This window comes from Procambarus clarkii, chromosome 8 (assembly GCF_040958095.1).
Source record: "Procambarus clarkii isolate CNS0578487 chromosome 8, FALCON_Pclarkii_2.0, whole genome shotgun sequence".
In the NCBI taxonomy this organism is placed as follows: Eukaryota; Metazoa; Arthropoda; class Malacostraca; order Decapoda; family Cambaridae; genus Procambarus; species Procambarus clarkii.
In genome coordinates this window covers 53,285,681-53,311,784 of record NC_091157.1, presented here as the reverse complement: position 1 = coordinate 53,311,784, position 26,104 = coordinate 53,285,681, and the positions used below count along the sequence as shown (strand labels likewise).

The 26,104-nt window shown below is 43.4% G+C and overlaps 1 protein-coding gene across 1 annotated transcript; it reads left to right on the top strand.

Moving 5' to 3' along the window:
* Positions 1 to 5,346: 5,346 nt before the first annotated feature.
* Positions 5,347 to 25,170, top strand: LOC138361556 (uncharacterized). The gene is made up of 6 exons (XM_069320825.1): positions 5,347 to 5,614; positions 9,413 to 9,814; positions 13,511 to 13,912; positions 18,701 to 19,102; positions 23,839 to 24,240; positions 24,929 to 25,170. The coding sequence occupies exons 1-6, from the start codon at positions 5,347 to 5,349 to the stop codon at positions 25,168 to 25,170; spliced, it is 2,118 nt and encodes a 705-aa protein (XP_069176926.1).
* Positions 25,171 to 26,104: the final 934 nt, after the last annotated feature.

The window sequence follows — 26,104 nt, the reverse complement described above, 5'->3', positions numbered from 1 at the left end:
TACTGTGCTTTGAAGGTCATGTGATATTATACTATGCTTTGAAGGTCAGGTCTTAGTCTACTGTGCTTTGAAAGTCAGGTGCTAGTCTACTGTGCTTTGAAGGTCAGGTGCTAGTCTACTGTGCTATGAAGGTCAGGTGTTAGTCTACTGTGCTTTGAAGGTCATGTGATATTATACTATGCTTTGAAGGTCAGGTCTTAGTCTAATGTGCTTTGAAGGTCAGGTGCTAGTCTACTGTGCTTTGAAGGTCAGGTGCTAGTCTACTGTGCTATGAAGGTAAGGTGCTAGTCTACTGTGCTCTGAAGGTCAGGTGCTAGTCTACTGTGCTTTGAAGATTAGATGCTAGTCTACTGTGCTCTGAAGGTCAGGTGCTAGGGTGCTGTGCTTTGAAGGTCAGGTGCTAGTGTACTGTGCTTTGAAGGTCAGGTGCTAGTGTACTGTGCTCTGAAGGTCAGGTGCTAGTCTACTGTGCTCTGAAGGACAGGTGCCAGTCTACTGTGCTTTGAAGGTCAGGTGCTAGGGTGCTGTGCTCTGAAGGTCAGGTGCTAGTCTACTGTGCTTTGATGGTGAGGTATTAGTGTACTGTGCTTTGAAGGTCAGGTATTAGTGTACTGTGCTCTGAAGGTCAGGAGTTAGTATACTGTGCTTTGAAGGTCAGGTGTTAGTCTACTGTGCTTTGAAGGTCAAGTGTTAATGTATTGTGCTCTGAAGGTCAGGTATTAGTCTACTGTGCTTTGAAGGGCAATTGTAAATCTACGGTGCTTTGCAGGTCAGATGCAAGTCTACTGTGCTTTAAGGACAGGTGTTAGTCTTCTAAGCTTAGAAGATCAGGTGTTAATCTTATAAACCTTGAAGGTCAGAAGTGAGCCAACTGTGCTTTGAAGGACAAGTGTTTCTCTACTAAACTTTGAGGGTCAAGTGAGAAAAAACTGTACTGTGAAAAACTGTGAAAACACACACACACACACACACACACACACACACACACACACACACACACACACACACACACACACACACACACACACACACACACACACACACACACACACACACACACACACACACACACACACACACACACACACACACACACACACACACACACACACACACACACACACACACGCACGCACGCACGCACGCACGCACACACACACACACACACACACACACACACACACACACACACACACACACACACACACACACACACACACACACACACAGCTCTGCTGGTAAGTAGCTCTGCTGGTAAGACAAGGCTGGGATTTTGAGGAGATGGATATTCAGGGCTGCGAAGGTTTCAGTGACTACATAGCAGGTACTGTAACAAATGGAGGGAAAAAAATTATAGTCGCAGTCATATATAATCCACCACCAAATGACAGAAGACCTAGACAGGAATATGATAGAAACAACATGGCCACCATTAACTTAATAGAAAGAGCAGCTTCTGTTGCTAGAAGGAATGGATCTGGACTACTAATTATGGGAGACTTCAACCATGGGAAGATAGATTGGAAGAACAGAGACCCGCATGGAGGACCAGAAACATGGAGAGCTAAGCTGCTGGACGTGGCAACAAGAAACTTTCTAAGCCAGCACACCAAAGAACCAACAAGAATGAGAGGAGAAGATGAACCAGCAATGCTTGATTTGATATTTACCCTAAATGAATGGGATATAAGGGAAGTTAAGATGGAAGCGCCCTTGGGAATGAGTGATCACAGTGTATTGAACTTTGAGTACCTGGTAGAGCTAGGACTTATCTCCCCCCAAAAAGAACTAGGAATCAAAAGGCTGGCATACCGAAAGGGGAATTATGAACAGATGAGAAGTTTCCTAAGTGAAATACCTTGGGACACAGACCTCAGAGACAAGTCTGTACAGGGTATGATGGACTATGTTACCCAAAAGTGTCAGGAGGCAGTAAACAGGTTCATCCCGGCCCAAAGGGAAAAATCCGAGAAGCAACAGAAGAATCCATGGTATAATAGGGCATGTATGGAAGCGAAGAAACTGAACAAAAAGGCGTGGAGGAACTTCCGGAATAACAGAACACCAGAAAGCAGAGAGAGATACCAGAGAACCAGGTATGAGTACGTCAGGGTGAGAAGAGAAGCAGAGAAAAATTTTGAAAATGATATAGCAAACAAAGCCAAGACCGAACCAAAGCTACTCCACAGTCACATCAGAAGGAAAACAACAGTGAAAGAACAGGTATTGAAACTTAGAACAGGCGAGGACAGGTATACAGAGAATGACAGAGAGGTGTGTGAGGAACTTAACAAGAGGTTCCAGGAGGTCTTCACAATAGAACAGGGTGAGGTCACTGTGCTAGGAGAAAGGGAGGTAAACCAGGCGGCCTTGGAGGAGTTCGAAATTACGAGAGAGGAGGTCAAGAGACACCTGCTGGATCTGGATGTTAGAAAGGCTGTTGGTCCAGATGGGATCTCACCATGGGTACTGAAAGAGTGTGCAGAGGCACTTTGCCTGCCACTCTCCATAGTGTATAGTAAGTCACTAGAGACGGGAGACCTACCAGAAATATGGAAGACGGCGAATGTGGTCCCAATATACAAAAAGGGCGACAGACAAGAGGCACTGAACTACAGGCCAGTGTCCTTGACTTGTATACCATGCAAGGTGATGGAGAAGATCGTGAGAAAAAACCTGGTAACACATCTGGAGAGAAGGGACTTCGTGACAAATCGCCAACATGGATTCAGGGAGGGTAAATCTTGCCTTACAGGCTTGATAGAATTCTACGATCAGGTGACACAGATTAAGCAAGAAAGAGAGGGCTGGGCGGACTGCATTTTCTTGGATTGTCGGAAAGCCTTTGACACAGTACCGCATAAGAGGCTGGTACATAAGCTGGAGAGACAGGCAGGTGTAGCTGGTAAGGTGCTCCAGTGGATAAGGGAGTATCTAAGCAATAGGAAGCAGAGAGTTACGGTGAGGGGTGAGACCTCCGATTGGCGTGAAGTCACCAGTGGAGTCCCACAGGGCTCTGTACTCGGTCCTATCTTGTTTCTGATATATGTAAATGATCTCCCGGAGGGTATCGATTCATTTCTCTCAATGTTTGCGGACGATGCTAAAATTATGAGAAGGATTAAAACAGAAGAGGACTGTTTGAGGCTTCAAGAAGACCTAGACAAGCTGAAGGAATGGTCGAACAAATGGTTGTTAGAGTTTAACCCAACCAAATGTAATGTAATGAAGATAGGTGTAGGGAGCAGGAGGCCAGATACAAGGTATCATCTGGGAGAGGAAATTCTTCAGGAGTCAGAGAAGGAAAAAGACTTGGGGGTTGATATCACGCCAGACCTGTCTCCTGCAGCACATATCAAGCGGATAACATCAGCGGCATATGCCAGGCTGGCCAACATACGAACGGCATTCAGAAACTTGTGTAAAGAATCATTCAGAACTTTGTATACCACATATGTCAGGCCAATCCTGGAGTATGCAGCCCCAGCATGGAGTCCATATCTAGTCAAGGATAAGACTAAACTGGAAAAGGTTCAAAGGTTTGCCACCAGACTAGTACCCGAGCTGAGAGGCATGAGCTACGAGGAGAGACTACGGGAATTAAACCTCACTTCGCTGGAAGACAGAAGAGTTAGGGGGGGACATGATCACCACATTCAAGATTCTGAAGGGGATTGATAGGGTAGATAAAGACAGTCTATTTAACACAAGGGGAACACGCACAAGGGGACACAGGTGGAAACTGAGTGCCCAAATGAGCCACAGAGATATTAGAAAGAACTTTTTTAGTGTCAGAGTGGTTGACAAATGGAATGCATTAGGAAGTGATGTGGTGGAGGCTGACTCCATACACAGTTTCAAGTGTAGATATGACAGAGCCCGATAGGCTCATGAATCTGTACACCTGTTGATTGACGGTTGAGAGGCGGGACCAAAGAGCCAGAGCTCAACCCCCGCAAACACAACTAGGTGAGTACAACTAGGTGAGTACACACACACACACACACACACACACACACACACACACACACACACACACACACACACACACACACACACACACACACACACACACACACACACACACACACACACACACAACGCGAACAAGGGACACGTTCCTTGGACGCGAACAAGGGGACACAGGTGGAAACTGAGTACCCACATGAGCCACAGAGACGTTAGAAGGAACTTTTTCAGTGTCAGGTTAGTTAACGGATGGAATGCATTAGGCAGTGATGTGGTGGAGGCTGACTCCATACACAGTTTTAAATGTAGATATGATAGAGCCCACTAGGCTCAGGAATCTGTACACCAGTTGATTGACAGTTGAGAGGCGGGACCAAAGAGCCAAAGCTCAACCCCCGCAAGCACAAATAGGTGAGTACACACACACACACACACACACACAGGAGGTATCACAGGAAAAGTAAAATAAACACAAATAAGTCATAAATGAAAATCAAACACTCTAACATTGGAAAAATTATTGAAATGGAAATAATTTTCTTTTTCTTTTACAGAATTCTTCAAAATTTTCATGATCATTAAATCATGGTGGTGGTTCTGGACCAAGACGACCGGGGGAAGACCATCATTGGAAACCAGGGACCTATGGCGTTTTAAGACAATCAGATTGGCTAAAACGCAGATCCTCCTTTTTGTTCTGTTAATAGCACCCTGCTGTTCCTGAGAGAGAAACAAACATTATTCTAATCTTACAGTAAACAATAATTATGTAAGTCTCGATTTAAAAAATCTTGCCCAAACGTTCATGATTGTTTTTTAAGTGTACTAAGTAAGATAAGTGTCTTGCTTCACTATCATAAAACACAAGTCTTATATGTGGCATTTTGGGAGAAGCCGGAGTACAGTACTGTATACGTCTGGTGGTTGGAGGGGGGGGGGGGGAGGTTGCTGCGATACAACCCCATGTAATTCCAGAGAAGACGGGCACGTATACAACCCTTACAGTCACAATTATATTTTATATAATTATAAAGCAAGTGTGTGAGGATGGGTGGAGCGGACATGCAATACAGGACCAGTGTGAGATGTGGGAGGGCAAGACACAGTCCAGAAGGCAAGTGTGAGACATGGGAGGAACAGCAATCACTTTCGGAATCAACACAGCAAATTTACTGTTTTACCGAAATCCACCTATAAAAACATCCTGAAGATCATGGCAGAGACCATTATCAATTGTCTACAGATGATGAAGAACGCCTCACAACAACAGACTCAAGAAATCACTTGTGTAATAATGGACAAGATCCTGCAGCAGACCACAGTTACACAAGAAACAGAATGAGACAAGACAGAGCACAAGAGGACAAACAACGCGACATGGACATACAGACAACCAACAACAGTCGAGTAGTCAAGACACCAGACCATAAAAATCCACAAAAACAACTGCAAGAAGTAATGGCAACTCAAGATCAACGGAATCATTCAACACAAGAGACAGACAATAAACTTAAGTCAGTGAACCATCACTTGGCTAAGTCCCAAGTCCAAACTGGATTGGTAACTGAAAAATTTAAAAAACTCTTCACAAGTCAGCGTCTTTCCTTGTGTAGCTTCTGGGGTTCAATGGCCCCTCAGCCCGCCGGTTAGTCGTATGGTCAAAAAAGGCTTTTGGACGCGGCTGCTCGCAGCCTGACGTATGAATCCGGAAATTCTTGGAGGTGTTTGTCAAGGAGGTGTGTTTGTGTAGCGGGAGTGTGTCAACTTTTAAGCGGTCCCAATAATTAAGATGACATAGAGCGCATTCTGAAGTAGAGTTGAAGTAGAACTTCTGGTTGCAATTCTTTTAACCATGTCGTAGCTCAGTCGATTAGGGCAGCGTCTGGGATGCTCTCGGACGTAGGTTCGAACCCTCGTTACGGCCCATATGTATTTGTTCATTTGAGGCATCACGCTATTGTCATTTCTGTGTGTAATGAAGTAAGGGCGAAGAGGTAGAACGGCCTATTGACAGAGCTCGAGTGCATGGGGTAATTGCGTAAAATCATGGTTTGTGTCTCGGAGAGGCTGCAGGATCCAAGTAAAGTCAGAAGAACTTCTGGATGCAATTCTGTTAACCTTGTTGTAACTCAGTCGATTAAGGCAGTGTATGGGATGCTCTCGGACATAGGTTCGAACCCTCGTCACTGCCTTTGTGGATTTGTTCATGCAGGAAATTCTGTAGTTAGTTGGAGACTCTCAAACGGGTGTTCAACTTTACAAACAGAAATGCTAGCCATTCAAAATGCTTTGGAACATACTCTTGCTGAACACAGACAACATGTTATACATACAGATTCGAGAACTGCCACTGAAACCTTCCAACAAGAACACATACGTGATAACATCCATCTGACCACAAACGTCATAGCATTAATGCTAAGATTCAAAAGTCAAGGCCGTCGGGTACTTATCAACTTGGTTCCAAGTCATGTGGGATTAATAGGGAAGAATATTGTACACAAAGTTTCAGAACTTGCAACCAAGAGAAGAAATATAGACATTTACATTTCACAGAGTCCATCACGATTTAAGTGAGTACAGTTAATTTAAATAGAGTAATGCAGAAGATGTATAGTGACCACAACAAAGCAGCAGCAACATCAGGATCTGCGGTTTTGTGCAAGAATTCAACTAACTAGGAACCGCTTATTTTGATAAAAGGAAGCCTTTTATCAAAATACACAAAACATAAGTACACTTATATAGCATCAAGCTTCGATACCCATGTGCATAGGAAATAGGCATACAGGTTCCAGAAGTTGGGAGGAAATGTCAGCACTGTGGAGAAATGCCCGACACACACCACTGAAACACTATCTAACACAGTGCAGTCACAAACCCAATATGATAACTATGATTCAACAGAGCAGAAGAAGTTGTCAAACACATGCAGCATATTCATACTGAAACGAACATACAAGTCATAAATACTCATACTCTGCCTAAATAAAAGAGAAACAAAAACAAGTAACACATAGTGGGCCAGCCAGAGGCTTAAGGCCTATGCCAGAATAACACTGAAACAAATAAAAATAAAAATGTGCTAGTCTACTGTACTTTGAAGAGTAGGTGTTAGTTTATTGAGCTTTGAAGGGCAGGTGTAAGTCTACCGAGCTTTGCAGGGCAGGTGTTAGTCTACTGTGCTTTGAAAGTCAGGTGTTAGTCTACTGTGCTTTGAAGGTCAGATGTTCGTCTACCGAGCTTTGAAGGTCAGGTATTAGTCTACTGTGCTTTGCAGGGCAGGTATTAGTCAACTGTGCTTTGCAGGGCAAGTGTTAGTCTACTGTGCTTTGAAGGTCATGTGATATTATACTATGCTTTGAAGGTCAGGTCTTAGTCTACTGTGCTTTGAAGGTCAGGTGCTAGTCTACTGTGCTTTGAAGGTCAGGTGCTAGTCTACTGTGCTATGAAGGTCAGGTGTTAGTCTACTGTGCTTTGAAGGTCATGTGATATTATGCTATGCTTTGAAGGTCAGGTCTTAGTCTACTGTGCTTTGAAGGTCAGGTGCTAGTCTACTGTGCTTTGAAGGTCAGGTGCTAGTCTACTGTGCTATGAAGGTCAGGTGCTAGTCTACTGTGCTCTGAAGGTCAGGTGCTAGTCTACTGTGCTTTGAAGATTAGATGCTAGTCTACTGTGCTCTGAAGGTCAGGTGCTAGTCTACTGAGCTTTGAAGGTCAGGTGCTAGTGTACTGTGCTTTGAAGGTCAGGTGCTAGTGTACTGTGCTTTGAAGGTCAGGTGCTAGTCTACTGTGCTCTGAAGGACAGGTGCCAGTCTACTGTGCTTTGAAGGTCAGGTGCTAGGGTGCTGTGCTCTGAAGGTCAGGTGCTAGTCTACTGTGCTTTTTAGGTGAGGTATTAGTGTACTGTGCTTTGAAGGTCAGGTATTAGTGTACTGTGCTCTGAAGGTCAGGAGTTAGTATACTGTGCTTTGAAGGTCAGGTGTTAGTCTACTGTGCTTTGAAGGTCAAGTGTTAATGTACTGTGCTCTGAAGGTCAGGTATTAGTCTACTGTGCTTTGAAGGGCAATTGTAAATCTACGGTGCTTTGCAGGTCAGATGCAAGTCTACTGTGCTTTAAGGTCAGGTGTTAGTCTTCTAAGCTTAGAAGATCAGGTGTTAATCTTATAAACCTTGAAGGTCAGAAGTGAGCCAACTGTGCTTTGAAGGACAAGTGTTTCTCTACTAAACTTTGAGGGTCAAGTGAGAGAAAACTGTACTGTGAAAAACTGTGAAAACACACACACACACACACACACACACACACACACACACACACACACACACACACACACAACGCGAACAAGGGACACGTTCCTTGGACGCGAACAAGGGGACACAGGTGGAAACTGAGTACCCACATGAGCCACAGAGACGTTAGAAGGAACTTTTTCAGTGTCAGGTTAGTTAACGGATAGAATGCATTAGGCAGCGATGTGGTGGAGGCTGACTCCATACACAGTTTTAAATGTAGATATGATAGAGCCCACTAGGCTCAGGAATCTGTACACCAGTTGATTGACAGTTGAGAGGCGGGACCAAAGAGCCAAAGCTCAACCCCCGCAAGCACAAATAGGTGAGTACACACACACACACACACACACACAGGAGGTATCACAGGAAAAGTAAAATAAACACAAATAAGTCATAAATGAAAATCAAACACTCTAACATTGGAAAAATTATTGAAATGGAAATAATTTTATTTTTCTTTTACAGAATTCTTCAAAATTTTCATGATCATTTAATCATGGTGGTGGTTCTGGACCTAGACGACCGGGGGAAGACCATCATTGGAAACCAGGGACCTATGGCGTTTTAAGACAATCAGATTGGCTAAAACGCGGATCCTCCTTTTTGTTCTGTTAATAGCACCCTGCTGTTCCTGAGAGAGAAACAAACATTATTCTAATCTTACAGTAAACAATAATTATGTAAGTCTCGATTTAAAAAATCTTGCCCAAACGTTCATGATTGTTTTTTAAGTGTACTAAGTAAGATAAGTGTCTTGCTTCACTATCATAAAACACAAGTCTTATATGTGGCATTTTGGGAGAAGCCGGAGTACAGTACTGTATACGTCTGGTGATTGGAGGGGGGGGGGAGGTTGCTGCGATACAACCCCATGTAATTCCAGAGAAGACGGGCACGTATACAACCCTTACAGTCACAATTATATTTTATATAATTATAAAGCAAGTGTGTGAGGATGGGTGGAGCGGACATGCAATACAGGACCATTGTGAGATGTGGGAGGGCAAGACACAGTCCAGAAGGCAAGTGTGAGACATGGGAGGAACAGCAATCACTTTCGGAATCAACACAGCAAATTTACTGTTTTACCGAAATCCACCTATAAAAACATCTTGAAGATCATGGCAGAGACCATTATCAATTGCCTACAGATGATGAAGAACGCCTCACAACAATAGACTCAAGAAATCACTTGTGTAATAATGGACAAGATCCTGCAGCAGACCTCAGTTACACAAGAAACAGAATGAGACAAGACAGAGCACAAGAGGACAAACAACGCGACATGGACATACAGACAACCAACAACAGTCGGGTAGTCAAGACACCAGACGATAAAAATCCACAAAAACAACTGCAAGAAGTAGTGGCAACTCAAGATCAACGGAATCATTCAACACAAGAGACAGACAATAAACTTAAGTCAGTGAACCATCACTTGGCCAAGTCCCAAGTCCAAACTGGATTGGTAACTGAAAAATTTAAAAAACTCTTCACAAGTCAGCGTCTTTCCTTGTGTAGCTTCTGGGGTTCAATGGCCCCTCAGCCCGCCGGTTAGTCGTATGGTCAAAAAAGGCTTTTGGACGCGGCTGCTCGCAGCCTGACGTATGAATCCGGTAATTCTTGGAGGTGTTTGTCAAGGAGGTGTGTTTGTGTAGCGGGAGTGTGTCAACTTTTAAGCGGTCCCAATAATTAAGATGACTTATAGAGCGCATTCTGAAGTAGAGTTGAAGTAGAACTTCTGGTTGCAATTCTTTTAACCATGTCGTAGCTCAGTCGATTAGGGCAGCGTCTGGGATGCTCTCGGACGTAGGTTCGAACCCTCGTTACGGCCCATATGTATTTGTTCATTTGAGGCATCACGCTATTGTCATTTCTGTGTGTAATGAAGTAAGGGCGAAGAGGTAGACCGGCCTATTGACAGAGCTCGAGTGCATGGGGTAATTGCGTAAAATCATGGTTTGTGTCTCGGAGAGGCTGCAGGATCCAAGTAAAGTCAGAAGAACTTCTGGATGCAATTCTGTTAACCTTGTTGTAACTCAGTCGATTAAGGCAGTGTATGGGATGCTCTCGGACATAGGTTCGAACCCTCGTCACTGCCTTTGTGGATTTGTTCATGCAGGAAATTCTGTAGTTAGTTGGAGACTCTCAAACGGGTGTTCAACTTTACAAACAGAAATGCTAGCCATTCAAAATGCTTTGGAACATACTCTTGCTGAACACAGACAACATGTTATACATACAGATTCGAGAACTGCCACTGAAACCTTCCAACAAGAACACATACGTGATAACATCCATCTGACCACAAACGTCATAGCATTAATGCAAAGATTCAAAAGTCAAGGCCGTCGGGTACTTATCAACTTGGTTCCAAGTCATGTGGGATTAATAGGGAAGGATATTGTACACAAAGTTTCAGAACTTGCAACTAAGAGAAGAAATATACACATTTACATTTCACAGAGTCCATCACGATTTAAGTGAGTACAGTTAATTTAAATAGAGTAATGCAGAAGATGTACAGTGACCACAACAAAGCAGCAGCAACATCAGGATCTGCGGTTTTGTGCAAGAATTCAACTAACTAGGAACCGCTTATTTTGATAAAAGGAAGCCTTTTATCAAAATACACAAAACATAAGTACACTTGTATAGCATCAAGCTTCGATACCCATGTGCATAGGAAATAGTCATACAGGTTCCAGAAGTTGGGAGGAAATGTCAGCACTGTGGAGAAATGCCCGACACACACCACTGAAACATTATCTAACACAGTGCAGTCACAAACCCAATATGATAACTATGATTCAACAGAGCAGAAGAAGTTGTCAAACACATGCAGCATATTCATACTGAAACGAACATACAAGTCATAAATACTCATACTCTGCCTAAATAAAAGAGAAACAAAAACAAGTAACACATAGTGGGCCAGCCAGAGGCTTAAGGCCTATGCCAGAATAACACTGAAACAAATAAAAATAAAAATGTGTTAGTCTACTGTACTTTGAAGAGTAGGTGTTAGTTTATTGAGCTTTGAAGGGCAGGTGTAAGTCTACCGAGCTTTGCAGGGCAGGTGTTAGTCTACTGTGCTTTGAAAGTCAGGTGTTAGTCTACTGTGCTTTGAAGGTCAGATGTTCGTCTACCGAGCTTTGAAGGTCAGGTATTAGTGTACTGTGCTTTGCAGGGCAGGTATTAGTCAACTGTGCTTTGCAGGGCAAGTGTTAGTCTACTGTGCTTTGAAGGTCATGTGACATTATACTATGCTTTGAAGGTCAGGTCTTAGTCTACTGTGCTTTGAAGGTCAGGTGCAAGTCTACTGTGCTTTGAAGGTCAGGTGCTAGTCTACTGTGCTATGAAGGTCAGGTGCTAGTCTACTGTGCTCTGAAGGTCAGGTGCTAGTCTACTGTGCTTTGAAGATTAGATGCTAGTCTACTGTGCTCTGAAGGTCAGGTGCTAGTCTACTGTGCTTTGAAGGTCAGGTGCTAGTGTACTGTGCTTTGAAGGTCAGGTGCTAGTGTACTGTGCTCTGAAGGTCAGGTGCTAGTCTATTGTGCTCTGAAGGATAGGTGCCAGTCTACTGTGCTTTGAAGGTCAGGTGCTAGGGTGCTGTGCTCTGAAGGTCAGGTGCTAGTCTACTGTGCTTTGAAGGTGAGGTATTAGTGTACTGTGCTTTGAAGGTCAGGTATTAGTGTACTGTGCTCTGAAGGTCAGGAGTTAGTATACTGTGCTTTGAAGGTCAGGTGTTAGTCTACTGTACTTTGAAAGTCAGGTGTTAATGTACTGTGCTCTGAAGGTCAGGTATTAGTCTACTTTGCTTTGAAGGGCAATTGTAAATCTACGGTGCTTTGCAGGTCAGATGCAAGTCTACTGTGCTTTAAGGTCAGGTGTTAGTCTTCTAAGCTTAGAAGATCAGGTGTTAATCTTATAAACCTTGAAGGTCAGAAGTGAGCCAACTGTGCTCTGAAGGACAAGTGTTTCTCTACTAAACTTTGAGGGTCAAGTGAGAGAAAACTGTACTGTGAAAAACTGTGAAAACACACACACACACACACACACACACACACACACACACACACACACACACACACACACACACACACACACACACACACACACACACACACACACACACAACGCGAACAAGGGACACGTTCCTTGGACGCGAACAAGGGGACACAGGTGGAAACTGAGTACCCACATGAGCCACAGAGACGTTAGAAGGAACTTTTTCAGTGTCAGGTTAGTTAACGGATGGAATGCATTAGGCAGTGATGTGGTGGAGGCTGACTCCATACACAGTTTTAAATGTAGATATGATAGAGCCCACTAGGCTCAGGAATCTGTACACCAGTTGATTGACAGTTGAGAGGCGGGACCAAAGAGCCAAAGCTCAACCCCCGCAAGCACAAATAGGTGAGTACACACACACACACACACACACACACAGGAGGTATCACAGGAAAAGTAAAATAAACACAAATAAGTCATAAATGAAAATCAAACACTCTAACATTGGAAAAATTATTGAAATGGAAATAATTTTCTTTTTCTTTTACAGAATTCTTCAAAATTTTCATGATCATTTAATCATGGTGGTGGTTCTGGACCTAGACGACCGGGGGAAGACCATCATTGGACACCAGGGACCTATGGCGTTTTAAGACAATCAGATTGGCTAAAACGCGGATCCTCCTTTTTGTTCTGTTAATAGCACCCTGCTGTTCCTGAGAGAGAAACAAACATTATTCTAATCTTACAGTAAACAATAATTATGTAAGTCTCGATTTAAAAAATCTTGCCCAAACGTTCATGATTGTTTTTTAAGTGTACTAAGTAAGATAAGTGTCTTGCTTCACTATCATAAAACACAAGTCTTATATGTGGCATTTTGGGAGAAGCCGGAGTACAGTACTGTATACGTCTGGTGGTTGGAGGGGGGGGGAGGTTGCTGTGATACAACCCCATGTAATTCCAGAGAAGACGGGCACGTATACAACCCTTACAGTCACAATTATATTTTATTTAATTATAAAGCAAGTGTGTGAGGATGGGTGGAGCGGACATGCAATACAGGACCAGTGTGAGATGTGGGAGGGCAAGACACAGTCCAGAAGGCAAGTGTGAGACATGGGAGGAACAGCAATCACTTTCGGAATCAACACAGCAAATTTACTGTTTTACCGAAATCCACCTATAAAAACATCCTGAAGATCATGGCAGAGACCATTATCAATTGCCTACAGATGATGAAGAACGCCTCACAACAATAGACTCAAGAAATCACTTGTGTAATAATGGACAAGATCCTGCAGCAGACCTCAGTTACACAAGAAACAGAATGAGACAAGACAGAGCACAAGAGGACAAACAACGCGACATGGACATACAGACAACCAACAACAGTCGGGTAGTCAAGACACCAGACCATAAAAATCCACAAAAACAACTGCAAGAAGTAGTGGCAACTCAAGATCAACGGAATCATTCAACACAAGAGACAGACAATAAACTTAAGTCAGTGAACCATCACTTGGCCAAGTCCCAAGTCCAAACTGGATTGGTATCTGACAAATTTAAAAAACTCTTCACAAGTCAGCGTCTTTCCTTGTGTAGCTTCTGGGGTTCAATGGCCCCTCAGCCAGCCGGTTAGTCGTATGGTCAAAAAAGGCTTTTGGACGCGGCTGCTCGCAGCCTGACATATGAATCCGGTAATTCTTGGAGGTGTTTGTCAAGGAGGTGTGTTTGTGTAGCGGGAGTGTGTCAACTTTTAAGCGGTCCCAATAATTAAGATGACATAGAACGCATTCTGAAGTAGTTGAAGTAGAACTTCTGGTTGCAATTCTTTTAACCATGTCGTAGCTCAGTCGATTAGGGCAGCGTCTGGGATGCTCTCGGACGTAGGTTCGAACCCTCGTTACGGCCCATATGTATTTGTTCATTTGAGGCATCACGCTATTGTCATTTCTGTGTGTAATGAAGTAAGGGCGAAGAGGTAGAACGGCCTATTGACAGAGCTCGAGTGCATGGGGTAATTGCGTAAAATCATGGTTTGTGTCTCGGAGAGGCTGCAGGATCCAAGTAAAGTCAGAAGAACTTCTGGATGCAATTCTGTTAACCTTGTTGTAACTCAGTCGATTAAGGCAGTGTATGGGATGCTCTCGGACATAGGTTCGAACCCTCGTCACTGCCTTTGTGGATTTGTTCATGCAGGAAATTCTGTAGTTAGTTGGAGACTCTCAAACGGGTGTTCAACTTTACAAACAGAAGTGCTAGCCATTCAAAATGCTTTGGAACATACTCTTGCTGAACACAGACAACATGTTATACATACAGATTCGAGAACTGCCACTGAAACCTTCCAACAAGAACACATACGTGATAACATCCATCTGACCACAAACGTCATAGCATTAATGCAAAGATTCAAAAGTCAAGGCCGTCGGGTACTTATCAACTTGGTTCCAAGTCATGTGGGATTAATAGGGAAGGATATTGTACACAAAGTTTCAGAACTTGCAACTAAGAGAAGAAATATACACATTTACATTTCACAGAGTCCATCACGATTTAAGTGAGTACAGTTAATTTAAATAGAGTAATGCAGAAGATGTACAGTGACCACAACAAAGCAGCAGCAACATCAGGATCTGCGGTTTTGTGCAAGAATTCAACTAACTAGGAACCGCTTATTTTGATAAAAGGAAGCCTTTTATCAAAATACACAAAACATAAGTACACTTATATAGCATCAAGCTTCGATACCCATGTGCATAGGAAATAGTCATACAGGTTCCAGAAGTTGGGAGGAAATGTCAGCACTGTGGAGAAATGCCCGACACACACCACTGAAACATTATCTAACACAGTGCAGTCACAAACCCAATATGATAACTATGATTCAACAGAGCAGAAGAAGTTGTCAAACACATGCAGCATATTCATACTGAAACGAACATACAAGTCATAAATACTCATACTCTGCCTAAATAAAAGAGAAACAAAAACAAGTAACACATAGTGGGCCAGCCAGAGGCTTAAGGCCTATGCCAGAATAACACTGAAACAAATAAAAATAAAAATGTGTTAGTCTACTGTACTTTGAAGAGTAGGTGTTAGTTTATTGAGCTTTGAAGGGCAGGTGTAAGTCTACCGAGCTTTGCAGGGCAGGTGTTAGTCTACTGTGCTTTGAAAGTCAGGTGTTAGTCTACTGTGCTTTGAAGGTCAGATGTTCGTCTACCGAGCTTTGAAGGTCAGGTATTAGTGTACTGTGCTTTGCAGGGCAGGTATTAGTCAACTGTGCTTTGCAGGGCAAGTGTTAGTCTACTGTGCTTTGAAGGTCATGTGATATTATACTATGCTTTGAAGGTCAGGTCTTAGTCTACTGTGCTTTGAAGGTCAGGTGCTAGTCTACTGTGCTTTGAAGGTCAGGTGCTAGTCTACTGTGCTATGAAGGTCAGGTGCTAGTCTACTGTGCTCTGAAGGTCAGGTGCTAGTCTACTGTGCTTTAAAGATTAGATGCTAGTCTACTGTGCTCTGAAGGTCAGGTGCTAGTCTACTGTGCTTTGAAGGTCAGGTGCTAGTGTACTGTGCTTTGAAGGTCAGGTGCTAGTGTACTGTGCTCTGAAGGTCAGGTGCTAGTCTATTGTGCTCTGAAGGATAGGTGCCAGTCTACTGTGCTTTGAAGGTCAGGTGCTAGGGTGCTGTGCTCTGAAGGTCAGGTGCTAGTCTACTGTGCTTTGAAGGTGAGGTATTAGTGTACTGTGCTTTGAAGGTCAGGTATTAGTGTACTGTGCTCTGAAGGTCAGGAGTTAGTATACTGTGCTTTGAAGGTCAGGTGTTAGTCTACTGTGCTTTGAAAGTCAGGTGTTAATGTACTGTGCTCTGAAGGTCAGGTATTAGTCTACTGTGCTTTGAAGGGCAATTGTAAATCTACGGTGCTTTGCAGGTCAGATGCAAGTCTACTGTGCTTTAAGGTCAGGTGTTAGTCTTCTAAGCTTCGAAGATCAGGTGTTAATCTTATAAACCTTGAAGGTCAGAAGTGAGCCAACTGTGCTCTGAAGGACAAGTGTTTCTCTACTAAACTTTGAGGGTCAAGTGAGAGAAAACTGTACTATGAAAAACTGTGAAAACACACACACACACACACACACACACACACACACACACACACACACACACACACACACACACACACACACACACACACACACACACACACACACAGAGGGAAGGTACTCCGGTGGATAGAGGAATACCTAAGCAACAGGAGACAACGAGTCTGTGTGAGGGGTGAGGTCTCAGATTGGCGAGACGTCACAAGTGGAGTCCCGCAGGGGTCAGTCCTTGGACCTATACTGTTTCTGGTATATGTAAATGATCTCCCAGAGGGTATAGATTCGTTCCTCTCAATGTTTGCCGACGATGCAAAAATTATGAGGAGGATTGAAACAGAGGATGATAGTAGGAGGCTACAAGATGACCTGGATAGACTGAGTGAATGGTCCAACAAATGGCTGTTGAAGTTCAACCCGAGTAAATGCAAAGTAATGAAACTAGGCAGTGGAAACAGGAGGCCAGGCACAGGATACAGAATAGGAGATGAAGTACTTAATGAAACAGACAGAGAGAAAGATCTAGGAGTTGATATCACACCAAACCTGTCTCCTGAAGCCCACATAAAGAGAATAACGTCTGCGGCATATGCGAGGCTGGCTAACATCAGAACGGCGTTCAGGAACCTGTGTAAGGAATCATTCAGAATCTTGTACACCACATATGTAAGACCAATCCTGGAGTATGCGGCCCCAGCATGGAGCCCGTACCTTGTCAAGCACAAGACGAAGCTGGAAAAAGTCCAAAGGTATGCTACTAGACTAGTCCCAGAACTAAGAGGCATGAGTTATGAGGAAAGGCTGCGGGAAATGCACCTCACGACACTGGAAGACAGAAGAGTAAGGGGGGACATGATCACAACCTACAAAATCCTCAGGGGAATCGACCGGGTAAACAAGGACGAACTTTTCAACACTGGTGGGACGCGAACAAGGGGACACAGGTGGAAGCTGAGTACCCAAATGAGCCACAGAGACGTTAGAAAGAACTTTTTCAGTGTCAGAGTAGTTAGCAAATGGAATGCATTAGGAAGTGATGTGGTGGAGGCTGACTCCATTCACAGTTTCAAATGTAGATATGATAGAGCCCAATAGGCTCAGGAATCTGTACACCAGTTGATTGACGGTTGAGAGGCGGGACCAAAGAGCCAGAGCTCAACCCCCGCAAGCACAATTAGGTAAGTACACACACACACACACACACACACACACACACACAACGCGAACAAGGGACACGTTCCTTGGACGCGAACAAGGGGACACAGGTGGAAACTGAGTACCCACATGAGCCACAGAGACGTTAGAAGGAACTTTTTCAGTGTCAGGTTAGTTAACGGATGGAATGCATTAGGCAGTGATGTGGTGGAGGCTGATTCCATACACAGTTTTAAATGTAGATATGATAGAGCCCACTAGGCTCAGGAATCTGTACACCAGTTGATTGACAGTTGAGAGGCGGGACCAAAGAGCCAAAGCTCAACCCCCGCAAGCACAAATAGGTGAGTACACACACACACACACACAGGAGGTATCACAGGAAAAGTAAAATAAACACAAATAAGTCATAAATGAAAATCAAACACTCTAACATTGGAAAAATTATTGAAATGGAAATAATTTTATTTTTCTTTTACAGAATTCTTCAAAATTTTCATGATCATTTAATCATGGTGGTGGTTCTGGACCTAGACGACCGGGGGAAGACCATCATTGGAAACCAGGGACCTATGGCGTTTTAAGACAATCAGATTAGCTAAAACGCGGATCCTCCTTTTTGTTCTGTTAATAGCACCCTGCTGTTCCTGAGAGAGAAACAAACATTATTCTAATCTTACAGTAAACAATAATTATGTAAGTCTCGATTTAAAAAATCTTGCCCAAACGTTCATGATTGTTTTTTTAAGTGTACTAAGTAAGATAAGTGTCTTGCTTCACTATCATAAAACACAAGTCTTATATGTGGCATTTTGGGAGAAGCCGGAGTACAGTACTGTATACGTCTGGTGGTTGGAGGGGGGGGGAGGTTGCTGTGATACAACCCCATGTAATTCCAGAGAAGACGGGCACGTATACAACCCTTACAGTCACAATTATATTTTATATAATTATAAAGCAAGTGTGTGAGGATGGGTGGAGCGGACATGCAATACAGGACCAGTGTGAGATGTGGGAGGGCAAGACACAGTCCAGAAGGCAAGTGTGAGACATGGGAGGAACAGCAATCACTTTCGGAATCAACACAGCAAATTTACTGTTTTACCGAAATCCACCTATAAAAACATCCTGAAGATCATGGCAGAGACCATTATCAATTGCCTACAGATGATGAAGAACGCCTCACAACAATAGACTCAAGAAATCACTTGTGTAATAATGGACAAGATCCTGCAGCAGACCTCAGTTACACAAGAAACAGAATGAGACAAGACAGAGCACAAGAGGACAAACAACGCGACATGGACATACAGACAACCAACAACAGTCGGGTAGTCAAGACACCAGACCATAAAAATCCACAAAAACAACTGCAAGAAGTAGTGGCAACTCAAGATCAACGGAATCATTCAACACAAGAGACAGACAATAAACTTAAGTCAGTGAACCATCACTTGGCCAAGTCCCAAGTCCAAACTGGATTGGTAACTGACAAATTTAAAAAACTCTTCACAAGTCAGCGTCTTTCCTTGTGTAGCTTCTGGGGTTCAATGGCCCCTCAGCCCGCCGGTTAGTCGTATGGTCAAAAAAGGCTTTTGGACGCGGCTGCTCGCAGCCTGACATATGAATCCGGTAATTCTTGGAGGTGTTTGTCAAGGAGGTGTGTTTGTGTAGCGGGAGTGTGTCAACTTTTAAGCGGTCCCAATAATTAAGATGACATAGAGCGCATTCTGAAGTAGTTGAAGTAGAACTTCTGGTTGCAATTCTTTTAACCATGTCGTAGCTCAGTCGATTAGGGCAGCGTCTGGGATGCTCTCGGACGTAGGTTCGAACCCTCGTTACGGCCCATATGTATTTGTTCATTTGAGGCATCACGCTATTGTCATTTCTGTGTGTAATGAAGTAAGGGCGAAGAGGTAGAACGGCCTATTGACAGAGCTCGAGTGCATGGGGTAATTGCGTAAAATCATGGTTTGTGTCTCGGAGAGGCTGCAGGATCCAAGTAAAGTCAGAAGAACTTCTGGATGCAATTCTGTTAACCTTGTTGTAACTCAGTCGATTAAGGCAGTGTATGGGATGCTCTCGGACATAGGTTCGAACCCTCGTCACTGCCTTTGTGGATTTGTTCATGCAGGAAATTCTGTAGTTAGTTGGAGACTCTCAAACGGGTGTTCAACTTTACAAACAGAAATGCTAGCCATTCAAAATGCTTTGGAACATACTCTTGCTGAACACAGACAACATGTTATACATACAGATTCGAGAACTGCCACTGAAACCTTCCAACAAGAACACATACGTGATAACATCCATCTGACCACAAACGTCATAGCATTAATGCAAAGATTCAAAAGTCAAGGCCGTCGGGTACTTATCAACTTGGTTCCAAGTCATGTGGGATTAATAGGGAAGGATATTGTACACAAAGTTTCAGAACTTGCAACTAAGAGAAGAAATATACACATTTACATTTCACAGAGTCCATCACGATTTAAGTGAGTACAGTTAATTTAAATAGAGTAATGCAGAAGATGTACAGTGACCACAACAAAGCAGCAGCAACATCAGGATCTGCGGTTTTGTGCAAGAATTCAACTAACTAGGAACCGCTTATTTTGATAAAAGGAAGCCTTTTATCAAAATACACAAAACATAAGTACACTTATATAGCATCAAGCTTCGATACCCATGTGCATAGGAAATAGTCATACAGGTTCCAGAAGTTGGGAGGAAATGTCAGCACTGTGGAGAAATGCCCGACACACACCACTGAAACATTATCTAACACAGTGCAGTCACAAACCCAATATGATAACTATGATTCAACAGAGCAGAAGAAGTTGTCAAACACATGCAGCATATTCATACTGAAACGAACATACAAGTCATAAATACTCATACTCTGCCTAAATAAAAGAGAAACAAAAACAAGTAACACATAGTGGGCCAGCCAGAGGCTTAAGGCCTATGCCAGAATAACACTGAAACAAATAAAAATAAAAATGTGTTAGTCTACTGTACTTTGAAGAGTAGGTGTTAGTTTATTGAGCTTTGAAGGGCAGGTGTAAGTCTACCGAGCTTTGCAGGGCAGGTGTTAGTCTACTGTGCTTTGAAAGTCAGGTGTTAGTCTACTGTGCTTTGAAGGTCAGATGTTCGTCTACCGAGCTTTGAAGGTCAGGTATTAGTGTACTGTGCTTTGCAGGGCAGGTATTAGTCAACTGTGCTTTGCAGGGCAAGTGTTAGTCTACTGTGCTTTGAAGGTCATGTGATATTATACTATGCTTTGAAGGTCAGGTCTTAGTCTACTGTGCTTTGAAGGTCAGGTGCTAGTCTACTGTGCTCTGAAGGTCAGGTGCTAGTCTACTGTGCTTTAAAGATTAGATGCTAGTCTACTGTGCTCTGAAGGTCAGGTGCTAGTCTACTGTGCTTTGAAGGTCAGGTGCTAGTGTACTGTGCTTTGAAGGTCAGGTGCTAGTGTACTGTGCTCTGAAGGTCAGGTGCTAGTCTATTGTGCTCTGAAGGATAGGTGCCAGTCTACTGTGCTTTGAAGGTCAGGTGCTAGGGTGCTGTGCTCTGAAGGTCAGGTGCTAGTCTACTGTGCTTTGAAGGTGAGGTATTAGTGTACTGTGCTTTGAAGGTCAGGTATTAGTGTACTGTGCTCTGAAGGTCAGGAGTTAGTATACTGTGCTTTGAAGGTCAGGTGTTAGTCTACTGTGCTTTGAAAGTCAGGTGTTAATGTACTGTGCTCTGAAGGTCAGGTATTAGTCTACTGTGCTTTGAAGGGCAATTGTAAATCTACGGTGCTTTGCAGGTCAGATGCAAGTCTACTGTGCTTTAAGGTCAGGTGTTAGTCTTCTAAGCTTCGAAGATCAGGTGTTAATCTTATAAACCTTGAAGGTCAGAAGTGAGCCAACTGTGCTCTGAAGGACAAGTGTTTCTCTACTAAACTTTGAGGGTCAAGTGAGAGAAAACTGTACTATGAAAAACTGTGAAAACACACACACACACACACACACACACACACACACACACACACACACACACACACACACAACACACACACACACACACACACACACACACACAGAGGGAAGGTACTCCGGTGGATAGAGGAATACCTAAGCAACAGGAGACAACGAGTCTGTGTGAGGGGTGAGGTCTCAGATTGGCGAGACGTCACAAGTGGAGTCCCGCAGGGGTCAGTCCTTGGACCTATACTGTTTCTGGTATATGTAAATGATCTCCCAGAGGGTATAGATTCGTTCCTCTCAATGTTTGCCGACGATGCAAAAATTATGAGGAGGATTGAAACAGAGGATGATAGTAGGAGGCTACAAGATGACCTGGATAGACTGAGTGAATGGTCCAACAAATGGCTGTTGAAGTTCAACCCGAGTAAATGCAAAGTAATGAAACTAGGCAGTGGAAACAGGAGGCCAGGCACAGGATACAGAATAGGAGATGAAGTACTTAATGAAACAGACAGAGAGAAAGATCTAGGAGTTGATATCACACCAAACCTGTCTCCTGAAGCCCACATAAAGAGAATAACGTCTGCGGCATATGCGAGGCTGGCTAACATCAGAACGGCGTTCAGGAACCTGTGTAAGGAATCATTCAGAATCTTGTACACCACATATGTAAGACCAATCCTGGAGTATGCGGGCCCCAGCATGGGAGCCCGTACCTTGTCAAGCACAAGACGAAGCTGGAAAAAGTCCAAAGGTATGCTACTAGACTAGTCCCAGAACTAAGAGGCATGAGTTATGAGGAAAGGCTGCGGGAAATGCACCTCACGACACTGGAAGACAGAAGAGTAAGGGGGGACATGATCACAACCTACAAAATCCTCAGGGGAATCGACCGGGTAAACAAGGACGAACTTTTCAACACTGGGTGGGACCGCGAACAAGGGGACACAGGTGGAAGCTGAGTACCCAAATGAGCCACAGAGACGTTAGAAAGAACTTTTTCAGTGTCAGAGTAGTTAGCAAATGGAATGCATTAGGAAGTGATGTGGTGGAGGCTGACTCCATTCACAGTTTCAAATGTAGATATGATAGAGCCCAATAGGCTCAGGAATCTGTACACCAGTTGATTGACGGTTGAGAGGCGGGACCAAAGAGCCAGAGCTCAACCCCCGCAAGCACAATTAGGTAAGTACACACACACACACACACACACACACACACACACACACAACGCGAACAAGGGACACGTTCCTTGGACGCGAACAAGGGGACACAGGTGGAAACTGAGTACCCACATGAGCCACAGAGACGTTAGAAAGGAACTTTTTCAGTGTCAGGTTAGTTAACGGATGGAATGCATTAGGCAGTGATGTGGTGGAGGCTGACTCCATACACAGTTTTAAATGTAGATATGATAGAGCCCACTAGGCTCAGGAATCTGTACACCAGTTGATTGACAGTTGAGAGGCGGGACCAAAGAGCCAAAGCTCAACCCCCGCAAGCACAAATAGGTGAGTACACACACACACACACACAGGAGGTATCACAGGAAAAGTAAAATAAACACAAATAAGTCATAAATGAAAATCAAACACTCTAACATTGGAAAAATTATTGAAATGGAAATAATTTTATTTTTCTTTTACAGAATTCTTCAAAATTTTCATGATCATTTAATCATGGTGGTGGTTCTGGACCTAGACGACCGGGGAAGACCATCATTGGAAACCAGGACCTATGGCGTTTTAAGACAATCAGATTAGCTAAAACGCGGATCCTCCTTTTTGTTCTGTTAATAGCACCCTGCTGTTCCTGAGAGAGAAACAAACATTATTCTAATCTTACAGTAAACAATAATTATGTAAGTCTCGATTTAAAAAAATCTTGCCCAAACGTTCATGATTGTTTTTTTAAGTGTACTAAGTAAGATAAGTGTCTTGCTTCACTATCATAAAACACAAGTCTTATATGTGGCATTTTGGGAGAAGCCGGAGTACAGTACTGTATACGTCTGGTGGTTGGAGGGGGGGGGGAGGTTGCTGTGATACAACCCCATGTAATTCCAGAGAAGACGGGCACGTATACAACCCTTACAGTCACAATTATATTTATATAATTATAAAGCAAGTGTGTGAGGATGGGTGGAGCGGACATGCAATACAGGACCAGTGTGAGATGTGGGAGGGCAAGACACAGTCCAGAAGGCAAGTGTGAGACATGGGAGGAAACAGCAATCACTTTCGGAATCAACACAGCAAATTTACTGTTTTACCGAAATCCACCTATAAAAACATCCTGAAGATCATGGCAGAGACCATTATCAATTGCCTACAGATGATGAAGAACGCCTCACAACAATAGACTCAAGAAATCACTTGTGTAATAATGGACAAGATCCTGCAGCAGACCTCAGTTACACAAGAAACAGAATGAGACAAGACAGAGCACAAGAGGACAAACAACGCGACATGGACATACAGACAACCAACAACAGTCGGGTAGTCAAGACACCAGACCATAAAAATCCACAAAAACAACTGCAAGAAGTAGTGGCAACTCAAGATCAACGGAATCATTCAACACAAGAGACAGACAATAAACTTAAGTCAGTGAACCATCACTTGGCCAAGTCCCAAGTCCAAACTGGATTGGTAACTGACAAATTTAAAAAACTCTTCACAAGTCAGCGTCTTTCCTTGTGTAGCTTCTGGGGTTCAATGGCCCCTCAGCCCGCCGGTTAGTCGTATGGTCAAAAAAGGCTTTTGGACGCGGCTGCTCGCAGCCTGACATATGAATCCGGTAATTCTTGGAGGTGTTTGTCAAGGAGGTGTGTTTGTGTAGCGGGAGTGTGTCAACTTTTAAGCGGTCCCAATAATTAAGATGACATAGAGCGCATTCTGAAGTAGTTGAAGTAGAACTTCTGGTTGCAATTCTTTTAACCATGTCGTAGCTCAGTCGATTAGGGCAGCGTCTGGGATGCTCTCGGACGTAGGTTCGAACCCTCGTTACGGCCCATATGTATTTGTTCATTTGAGGCATCACGCTATTGTCATTTCTGTGTGTAATGAAGTAAGGGCGAAGAGGTAGAACGGCCTATTGACAGAGCTCGAGTGCATGGGGTAATTGCGTAAAATCATGGTTTGTGTCTCGGAGAGGCTGCAGGATCCAAGTAAAGTCAGAAGAACTTCTGGATGCAATTCTGTTAACCTTGTTGTAACTCAGTCGATTAAGGCAGTGTATGGGATGCTCTCGGACATAGGTTCGAACCCTCGTCACTGCCTTTGTGGATTTGTTCATGCAGGAAATTCTGTAGTTAGTTGGAGACTCTCAAACGGGTGTTCAACTTTACAAACAGAAATGCTAGCCATTCAAAATGCTTTGGAACATACTCTTGCTGAACACAGACAACATGTTATACATACAGATTCGAGAACTGCCACTGAAACCTTCCAACAAGAACACATACGTGATAAACATCCATCTGACCACAAACGTCATAGCATTAATGCAAAGATTCAAAGTCAAGGCCGTCGGGTACTTATCAACTTGGTTCCAAGTCATGTGAGATTAATAGGGAAGGATATTGTACACAAAGTTTCAGAACTTGCAACCAAGAGAAGAAATATAGACATTTACATTTCACAGAGTCCGTCACGATTTAAGTGAGTACAATTAATTTAAATAGAGTAATGCAGAAGATGTACAGTGACCACAACAAAGCAGCAGCAACATCAGGTTCTGCGGTTTTGTGCAAGAATTCAACTAACTAGGAACCGCTTATTTTGATAAAAGGAAGCCTTTTATCAAAAACACAAAACATAAGTACACTTATATAGCATCAAGCTTCGATACCCATGTGCATAGGAAATAGGCATACAGGTTCCAGAAGTTGGGAGGAAATGTCAGCACTGTGGAGAAATGCCCGACCAACACCACATGGCTTTGAAGGTCAGGTCTTAGTCTACAGTGCTTTGAAGGTCAGGTGCTAGTTCTACTGTACTTTTGAAGGTCAGGTGCTAGTCTGCTGTGCTATGAAGGTCAGGTGCTAGTCTACTGCTATGAAGGTATGTGTGTGGTCAGGTGGTCTACTGGAAGGTCTGCTGTGGAAGGGGTGCTCTACTGTGCTCTGAAGGTCAGGTGCTAGTCTACTATTATCTAACACAGTGCAGTCACAAACCCAATATGATAACTATGATTCAACAGAGCAGAAGAAGTTGTCAAACACATGCAGCACATTCATACTGAAACGAACATACAAGTCATAAATACTCATACTCTGCCTAAATAAAAGAGAAACAAAAACAAGTAACACATAGTGGGCCAGCCAGAGGCTTAAGGCCTATGCCAGAATAACACTGAAACAAATAAAAATAAAAATGTGTTAGTCTACTGTACTTTGAAGAGTAGGTGTTAGTTTATTGAGCTTTGAAGGGCAGGTGTAAGTCTACCGAGCTTTGCAGGGCAGGTGTTAGTCTACTGTGCTTTGAAAGTCAGGTGTTAGTCTACTGTGCTTTGAAGGTCAGATGTTCGTCTACCGAGCTTTGAAGGTCAGGTATTAGTACTGTGCTTTGCAGGGCAGGTATTAGTCAACTGTGCTTTG

What these genes read in the sequence shown, in the direction of transcription:
- LOC138361556 (XM_069320825.1), top strand. Translation starts at nt 5,347, where the DNA reads ATGGACATACAGACAACCAACAACAGTCGAGTAGTCAAGACACCAGAC. An exon ending in AATGGCCCCTCAGCCCGCCG is followed by an intron (nt 5,615 to 9,412) that starts GTTAGTCGTATG and finishes AATTGCCTACAG; the next exon opens with ATGATGAAGAACGCCTCACA. An exon ending in AATGGCCCCTCAGCCCGCCG is followed by an intron (nt 9,815 to 13,510) that starts GTTAGTCGTATG and finishes AATTGCCTACAG; the next exon opens with ATGATGAAGAACGCCTCACA.